The sequence below is a fragment of the Prionailurus bengalensis genome, chromosome D4 (genome assembly GCF_016509475.1).
Source record: "Prionailurus bengalensis isolate Pbe53 chromosome D4, Fcat_Pben_1.1_paternal_pri, whole genome shotgun sequence".
Lineage (NCBI taxonomy): Eukaryota > Metazoa > Chordata > Mammalia > Carnivora > Felidae > Prionailurus > Prionailurus bengalensis.
This window is the reverse complement of record NC_057359.1, coordinates 81,927,805-81,937,152: the sequence shown is the minus strand read 5'-3', so window position 1 is coordinate 81,937,152 and position 9,348 is coordinate 81,927,805. Positions and strand designations below refer to the sequence as shown.

General features: G+C 38.9%; 1 protein-coding gene across 1 annotated transcript; it reads left to right on the top strand.

The window, feature by feature from the left end:
- The first annotated feature begins 7,059 nt into the window (after positions 1–7,059).
- LOC122474430 (olfactory receptor 1B1) lies at positions 7,060–8,034 on the top strand. The gene has a single exon (XM_043565300.1). The coding sequence runs from the start codon at positions 7,060–7,062 to the stop codon at positions 8,032–8,034; it is 975 nt and encodes a 324-aa protein (XP_043421235.1).
- The last annotated feature ends 1,314 nt before the right edge of the window (positions 8,035–9,348 follow it).

The following is a 9,348-nucleotide window of genomic DNA, read 5'->3' as shown; positions in this document are numbered from 1 at the left end:
TGTTTCAGTTTTGGTAGTTTATATGTTTCTAGGAATTTGTCCATTTCTTCCAGATAGCCCATTTTATTGGCATATAATTGCTCGTAATATTCTCTTATTATTGTTTTTATTTCTGTTGTGTTGGTTGTGATCTCTCCTCTTTTATTCTTAATTTTATTTATTTGGTTCCTTTCCTTTTTCTTGTTGATCAAACTGGATAGTGGTTTATCAATTTTGTTAATTCTTTCAAGGAACCATCTTCTGGTTTCATTAATCTGTTCTACTGGTTTTTTTGGTTTCGATAACATTAATTTTTGCTCTAATCTTTATTATTTCCTGTCTTCTGCTAGTTTGGGGTTTCATTTGCTGTTCTTTTTCCAGGTCCTTAAGGTGTACGGTTAGGTTGTGTATCTGAGATCTTTCTTCCTTCTTTAGGAAGGTGTGGATTGCTATATACTTTCCTCTTATGGCTGCCTTTGCTGCATCCCAGAGGTTTTGGGTTGTGGTGCTATCATTTTCATTGACTTCCATGTACTTTTTAATTTCCTCTTTAACTTCTTGGTTAGCCCTTTCATTCTTTAGCAGGGTGTTCTTCAGTCTCCAAGTATTTGTTACCTTTCCAAATTTTTTCTTATGGTTGATTGTGAGTTTCATAGCATTGTGGTCTGAAAATATGCGTGGTATGATCTTGATCTTTTTGTACTGACTTAGGGCTGATTTGTGTCCCAGTGTATGGTCTATTCTGCAGAACGTTCCATGTGCACTGGAGAAGAATGTATATTCTGCTGCTTTAGGATGAAATGTTGTGAATATATCTGTTAAGTCCATCTGGTCCAATGTGTCATTCAAAGCCATTGTTTCCTTGTGGATTTTTTGATTAGATGATATGTCCATTGTTGTGAGTGGGGTGTTGAAGTCTCCTACTGTTATAGTGTTACTCTCAATGAGTTTCTTTATGTTTGTGATTAATTGATTTATATATTTGGGTGCTTTCACATTTGGCACATAAATGTTTACAATTGTTAGGCCTTCTTTATGGATAGACCCCTTGATTATGATATAATGCTCTTCTGCATCTCTTGATACAGTCTTTATTGTAAAGTCTAGATTGTCTGGGGGCGCCTGGGCGGCTCAGTCGGTTGGGCATCCGACTTCAGCTCAGGTCATGGTCTCACGGTTCGTGGGTTGGAGCCCCGCGTCAGGCTCTGTGCTGACAGCTCAGAGCCTGGAGCCTGCTTAGGATTCTGTGTCTCCCTCTCTCTGCCCCTTCCCCGCTCATGCTCTGTCTCTCAAAGATGAATAAACGTTAAAAAAAAAAAAAGTCTAGATTGTCTGATATAAGTATGGCTACTCCGGCTTTATTTTGTTGACCATTAGCATGATAGATTGTTCTCCATCCCCTTATTTTCACACTGAAAGTGTCTGTAGGTCTAAAGTGGGTCTCTTGTAAACAGCATATAGATGGATCTTGTTTTCTTATCCATTCTGTTACCCTATGTCTTTTGGTTGGAGCATTGAGTCCATTGACTTTTAGAGTGAGTACTGAAAGATATGAATTTATTGCCATTATGATGCTCATAGAGTTGGAGTTTCTGGTGGTGTTCTCTGGTCCTTTCTAATCTTTTGTTGCTTTTAGTATTTGTTTACATATGTGTGTGTGTGTGTGTATATATATATATATTTTTTTTTTCATCTTTTCTCCCCTCAGAGAATCCCCCTTAAACTTTCTTGCAGGGCTGGTTTAGTGGTCACAACTCCTTTAATTTTTGTTTGTCTGGGAAACTTTTTATCTCTCCTTCTACTTTGAATGACAGCCTTACTGGATAAAGAATTCTTGGCTGCATATTTTTCTGATTCAGCACACTGAATATATCCTGCCACTCCTTTCTGGCCTGCCAAGTTTCTGTAGGTCTGCTGCCAACCTGATCTGTCTTCCCTTGTGTGTTAGGGACTTTTTTTCCCTTGCTGCTTTCATGATTCTCTCCTTGCGTGAGTATTTTGTGAATTTGACTATGATACGCCTTGTTGATGGTCAGTTTTTGTTGAATCTAGTGGAAGTCCTCTGTGCTTCCTGGATTTTGATGTCCGTGTCTTTCCCCAGGTTAGGAAAGTTTTCTGCTATAATTTGCTCACATAACTCTTCTACCCCTATTTCTCTCTCTTCCTTCTCTGGGACCCCTATGATTCTGATGTTGTTCCTTTTTAATGAGTCACTGATTTCTCTAATTCTTAAATCGTGCTCTTTTGCCTTAATCTCCCTCTTTTTTCTGCTTTGTTATTCTCTGTAAGTTTGTCCTTTATATTGCTGATTGTCTGTTCTGCCTCATCCATCCTTGCCGCTGCTGCATCCATCTGTGATTGCAGCTCAGTTATAGCATTTTTAATTTCATTCTGGCTATTTTTTACTTCTTTTATCTCTGCAGAAAGGGATTCTAATCTATTTTCGATTCCAGCTAGTATTCTTATTATCATGATTCTAAATTCTGTTTCAGACATCTTGCTTGTATCTGTGTTGGTTAAATCCCTGGCTGTCATTTCTTCATGCTCTTTCTTTTGGAGTGAATTCCTTCGTTTTGTCATTTTGAATGGAGGAAAGGAATTAATGAGGTAGAAAAATTGAAATTAAAAAAAATTGAAATTAAAAAAAATTAAAATTTAAAAAAATATTAAAATTAAAAATTAAGCACACACACACACACACACACACACAAATTGAATAGATGATGCTACATCCTAGATGTGTTTTGGTCTGGGTTTTGAAAGTGATTTGACAGATTAGAGGAAAAACAAAGGTGGGGGAGAGAAAAAAAAAGGAAATAGTTTGAGAATTTGAAACAGTGAATACACTAAAGTAGACTAAAATGAGATGATGTGGTTAAAATAGAATTTGAAAAAATATACACAAAAGTAGAGAATATAGGAGAAAAAAATTAAAGAAAAAATATTTTTAATAAAAATTAAAAAGAAATATGAATTTTTCATTTTCTGTATTTAAGAAAAAAGAAAAAAATGAAAAAGAGAAAAAATAAAAAAAGAAAAAAGAAAAGAAAAAAATCATTTGAAAATTTGAAAAAGTTAATACACTGTAGTAGACTAAGATAAAATGATGGGAGTAAGATCGAATTTGAAAACATTTACATAAAAGCAGAAAATATAGTAATAAAAATTAAATAAAAATATTTTTAGATGAAATTGAAAGTAAAAATGAAGTTTTTCTCTTTCTGCATTCAAAAAAAAAGAAATGAAAAAGAGAAAAAAAGAAAAAGAAAGAAAAAAGATAATTGTTTGAAAATTTGAAAAGGTGAGTACACTGAAGTGGACTAAAATAAAATGATGGAAGAAAGTAGAATTTGAAAAAATTTACACAAAAGTAAAAAATATAGTAATAAAAATTAAAGACAGATATTTTTAATAAAAATTGAAAATAAAAATGAATTTTTTTCTCTTTCTGTATTCAAGAAAAAGAATTGTAAAAGAGAAAAAGGAAAAAGAAAAAAAAGAAAAAAATTGAATAGATGAACCTGCTAACAGATGGAAGTAGGACTTAAATTGCTTCATTTTCCCCTAGAAGTCAGTCCATGTAGCTCTTTATAGTCCATAAATTAAGCCAGTGGTGAGGCTTGTGTTCTTGACAAGCAAAGTTGGCCCAGTTGGGCAGGGCTAGGTGTAACAGCTGTGCTCTCCACTAGATGGCGCTGCTACCCTACTGGGGTGGATTGTCATGGTGCTTGTAGGTGCGCATGGCATGCACAGGAGAGGTGAAAATGGTGCCACCCAGCTACCCAGTCTGTTCTCCGGATCAGCAATTGTGCACTGGTCCTCTGTCTTCAGTTCTCGTCCACTCCCCACTTTTTCACTCTCTGTGACCAGGCCCCAGGCATTACTTCTCTCCCAAGTTTTATCTCAGATGCAGCTGTTTTCCCCAGCTCCTTACTTCTGAAGGACTGCAGCTTTGACCCATTCCGTCCCTCTGTGGGAGGGTCTCACCAAACAATGGCTGAATGTTGGCTGCACCCAGGAATGCCAGCTGGACCCTTCTGTTGCCGGTGCCCCGAGACTGTGGCCAGGTGCCAGCCTGCCCCCAAAAAAGTTCGCGAGACAGTGTAGCAGCAATGTTTCGGGGATTATGGAAAATTGCAACACACATCTGGCACCAGGCTTCACCCTCAGTGACCTTTCCCCAGCACCAGCTAATGTGGCCGCCTTCCGGGGTCTGCTGGGACCAGCTGGCTTCAACAGTTTCTACCAAGTGTCCTTCCAGCAGTGGAACCACTTTTCCCCATGTGGCCTCAGAACCTCCCAGACCCCACTCTTTTCCTAGGGATTCACCTTTCCCACCAGAGCACCGCCAGGTATTGAGCGGTGGAGTTGCAGACTTTGCACTCCCCTTGTTTACAGTCTTAATGAAATTTAAACCCTCTCCTTTCTCCTTTCTCCCTTTTTAGTTTAGTCCCTGTGGCTGTTCCCAATTTTCCACTTTCTCTCCAGCTGCTCTTGGGGAGGGGTGCTTTTCCCGTATTCTCCCCCTGCCCAGTCTCAGTCCTGTCTCCACCTGCAAAAGCGGCTCCCTGCCTGCCACCGGCTTCTCTCTCCCCAAGTTTACCTCTCCACGCCACATACCTGCTGAATTCTGTGGTTCAAGTTGTGCAGATTGTTGTGTTAATCCTCCAGTCAGTTTTCTAGGTGTGTAGGATTGTTTAGTGTTGATCTGGCTGTATTTCATGGACGCGAGACACACAAAAAGCTTCCATGCTGTTCTGCCATCTTGGCCTGTTGTATTTTATTTTTATAATATCATTTTATAGTCTTTATTCTCTCCCTTAGACACAAAGTATTTTAAACAAACTTTATAAAACCTGACAGATTAGTTAATTTTATAATATTTAGAGGGAAATGATTCTATTATTTATTGATTGCTGATTGTCTTCATAATAAATAGGTCTTGTTTTAGTAATTGTGAATTGTGAACTCATATCTTTGGTTGGTTTTTACCTGTGGGATTCCTGCATCATCTGGGGTCTGCAAGTCCTTGAGGAGAAGTTTTATGTTTACTTCTGTAAGGCAGCAGTCTGAGAATGATTTTTATGTTAGCTTGTCAGTTTGTGGGGTGTGGGATCATATGTGTTCTGTAAATCGGCTTACCCATTCTGTGTGCTGTGCAAACCCATACTTTCATTCTCATGGGAGACATTTCCTTTCCATGTAGTACAGGTTGGGAGATAAGAGTGTTCTTTGGGTGTCCTGTAGCCACTGGTATATATACATTTGCTTGTTTGTGTATATTCTCTCTTCGAAAGCTTAACTTTTCAACTGTCCTAAATTAATGTGATGTTGTATATCTTTTGGCTCACACAGGCCTATACTCTCACCTCCTGTTCCACATGGGAATTGTTACTTGAGCCTCTGGACAACCAAGACTGATACTAAGCCCCTCTCACCTACCTGTTACCACCACCACCTACACCATCATGGACAATTTAGATATTAGTTTTTCATATCCCTACTTGTTTACCAACCCTTATATTTCCTTTACATTCTTGAAAGTTCAGTTATAAATTTAAAGAGGTGATTATTGTATTTTTTCAAAATTTCTACCTGTGTTGAGTGGGGAAGGTGCTTAGTACCTTATATTTCAGGAAGCTGAAGCTTTCAGAATAAAATATGAAGATCTACAGAAATCTGAGAGCTTACCATGTTCGTAAAACTGAGAAAGAACTGTCTAGTTTTAAAAATACTGGGTAGGTTTCTCAAATTCCACATATTAATGAAATCATATGATACCTATCTTTCTCTGACTTATTTCACTTAGCATAATACCCTCCAATTCCATCCATGTTGTTGCAAATGGCAATATTTCGGTTTTTTTGATTACCAAGCAGTATTCCATTGTGTGTATATACCACATCTTCTGAATCCATTCATCAGTTAATGGACATTTGGGCTCTTGCCATAATTTGGCTATTGTTGATAGATGGGGGTGGGGTAAATGGGTGATGGGCATTAAGGAAAGCACCTGTTGGGATGAACACTGGGTGATATATGTAAGTGATGAATCACTGGGTTCTATTCCTAAAGCCAAGACTACACTGTATGTTAACTAACTTGAGAATAAAAAAAAAATACTGGGTAGATGACTCAGCATGAACTTGGTAAGATAGTTTAGCTATTGACAATGAAAGTTCTTTACAAGCCAGATCAAGCAATTTGGATTCTATTCTGAAGACCCGGACTCTTTAAATAGAGAATCACTTATTGAAAGTTTTCCTCTCAAATCAGTATGGAAGATCTATCAAGGGAAATAAGTGGAGAAACTTGTCATGAGGTTATGAAATTAACACTGGTCAGAGTTGCTGAAGCTTAAATAGTGTGAGTGGATTACACTCAAAGGAGAGCAAAGGATGGATATAAGGAAAAATGTAGAAGTCAAGGAGTGATTGAACATGAGGAGATGAGGGAGAGATTGACCCCATTTTTGGGCAACCAGATAGATGATAATGGTGATGCCATCAACCAACAAAATTGAATAAAGAGTAAAAATAAGTTATTTCAGGACAACCTGAAGCAATTTCACTATAAAAACCAACCACTGATAGTAAACCATTTTTATATGTTTACATATTAAATGATACATTATGTTCTTTACAGGGTCAGAGAGAAGAGATCATGAGGGCTGCAGTGGGATGAGGTATAAACTGAAGACGAGGAGCTAGTGCCAGTGAGTATAGGAATTTTGTCACCAAGTTTGCCATTGGAAGGAGAGGAGTAATAGTAGAATGAAAAGACCATATTGAGTGAAGGTTTTATAACTGTTTGAGGAACTTTATCAGGGTTGCTGGTTTACAGAAAAGGAGCCACTAGAGTGGATGAAAAGGAAGCAGTAATGGAGAAAATGCTGTAATAAATTAAGGAAGTGAAATCATAGACCTAGTAGAAGGGCCATGGTGGTCAGTTGAATTTAAGTCTTTAAGGAGCTTGAATAATGTACATAAATCAATTAGAACTGTTATGACCCTCAGCCTACTACCTATGACTTGCTTTTTGATTCAAACTCTCTTTCAGACAGGCTCATTGTCATTTATCATGGGCTGCACCCCTAATGCTTCACACTCTCCAGTCTTCTTGCTCCTTGGGTTCTCAAGAGCTAGAATCTCCCCAAATCTCCTTTTTCTCCTGTTCCTGGCTATTTACCTGGCCACCATAATGGGGAACGTGACTCTAGTGCTGCTAATCTCCCGGGACTCCAGGCTCCACTCACCTATGTATTATCTGCTCCGTGGTCTCTCTGTGATTGACATGGGGCTGTCCACAGTCACCCTGCCCCAGTTGCTGGTCCATCTGGTGTCTAATTACCCAGCCATTCCTGCTGCCCGCTGCTTGGCCCAGTTCTTTTTCTTCTATGCATTTGGAGTTACGGATACACTTGTTATTTCTGTCATGGCTCTGGATCGCTATGTGGCCATCTGTGACCCCCTGCACTACCATTCAGTGATGAATCGTCGACTCTGTGCCCGCTTACTGGCCTTGAGCTGGATGGTGTCCATAGTGCACACCATGCTGCATGTAGGACTTCTCTTGCCTCTATACTGGGCTGGGGATGCCAAGGGCAACGTTAACCTTCCCCACTTCTTTTGTGACCACCGACCACTTCTGCGAGCCTCTTGCTCTGACATACATTCCAATGAGCTGGCCATATTTTTGGAGGGTGGCTTCCTCATGCTAGGTCCCTGTGCCCTTATTGTACTCTCCTATGTTCGCATTGGGGCCACCATCCTGCGTTTGCCTTCAGCTGCTGGTCGCCACCGTGCAGTCTCTACTTGTGGATCCCACCTCACCATGGTTGGCTTCCTCTATGGCACCATTATTTGGGTCTACTTCCAGCCTTCTTCCCAGAACTCTCAGGAACAAGACATGGTGGCTTCTGTGATGTACACTGCCATTACACCTTTGGCCAACCCTTTTGTGTACAGCCTCCGCAACAAGGATGTCAAGAGTGCACTTCACAGGCTGCTTGGACGGGGAAAAGTGATTAGCCTGCCTAAGAGCCATTTTGGTTAGCTGAGGAAAGAAGTGGGAAGATTTAAGCATGGCCAGTTTTGGAAAGATGAGGGACGGATGGCCTGGACAACTTATGGAACCTCAGATTCAGCTCTTGTTAATGTGGTGCTCTGACAGAGCTGTGAACATTCCACATTCATTCCACATGTGCTCAGGGCTTCCTCATCAGCATGCCTCAGGAACCCCTTCCTCAGACCATTTATCTTCAGTTATCAAAGTAGATATAAATGAGTCACTAGGGCTAGAATATGTAATCCCACAGTTTTGAAGAAATATGAGAATATACTATGAAATCTTAACCAAATCAGAGACAGTGAAGTTAATTATGACCATGTTTAACTTGGTGTGCTTGCTTGTGGGAAGTGTGTGTATCAGAAAGTTAGGGAAAGGGAACAATTTAGGCAAATAGGGATGGCAATTTTACACCTGTTCCATTCAGTGAGCAAATATATGCCCAGAAGTGAGTGTGAAATGGGGGCCATGATTCTACCATTCCGTATCTTAGCCTCAGTTTCCATGAGCCTGTCGTCGTGTGATCATCTTATTCTGATGTGTATGATTTCTATTTTTTATATTTTAAATTAATTTTATTTACATTTTCAAGTAAGATATAGAGAGAAAATGTAAAGTTTAATAGTTTTCTGAATAAAACAAAGAACAGCAAACTGTTTCAACAGTGAAGAAAACAAAATGGCTGTGCTTAGCCTGTTGGGAGGTGGACTTGACCTCTATTTTATTGGCTCCTATGAGATTTAGAATAATAATTAAAAATATTTTGAACCCTTTTTTTATTGAAGTATAGTTGACACACAATGTTACATTAGTTTCAGGTGTACAACATAGTAGTTTGATAACTCCATATGTCATGCTGTGCTCACCGAAAGTGTAGATACCATCTGTCACCATACAATGCTGTTACAGTACCATGGACTACTTTTTAAATATAATTGAAATATAACACTGTAAGTTTAAGGTGTATAATATGTTGATTTGATACATTTTTGTATGGTAATATTATTACAGTAGTTCCCCCCCTTACCCCGAAGGGGGATATGTTCCAAAACCCCCAGTGGATGCATAAAACAGCAGATAGTACTGAACTCTATATATGCTATGTTTTTTCCTATATATACATAACTATGATAAAGTTTAACTTACAAATTAGGCAGAGAGTAAGAGGTCAACAACATCAGTAATAAAATGGAACAGTTATAACAATATGCTGTAACAGAAGTTATGTGAATGTGTTCTCTCTCAGAGTATCTTATTATATGGTGCTCACCCTTCTTGCAGTGGTGTGAGATGATAAAATGT

What these genes read in the sequence shown, in the direction of transcription:
- LOC122474430 (XM_043565300.1), top strand. Translation starts at nt 7,060, where the DNA reads ATGGGCTGCACCCCTAATGCTTCACACTCTCCAGTCTTCTTGCTCCTT.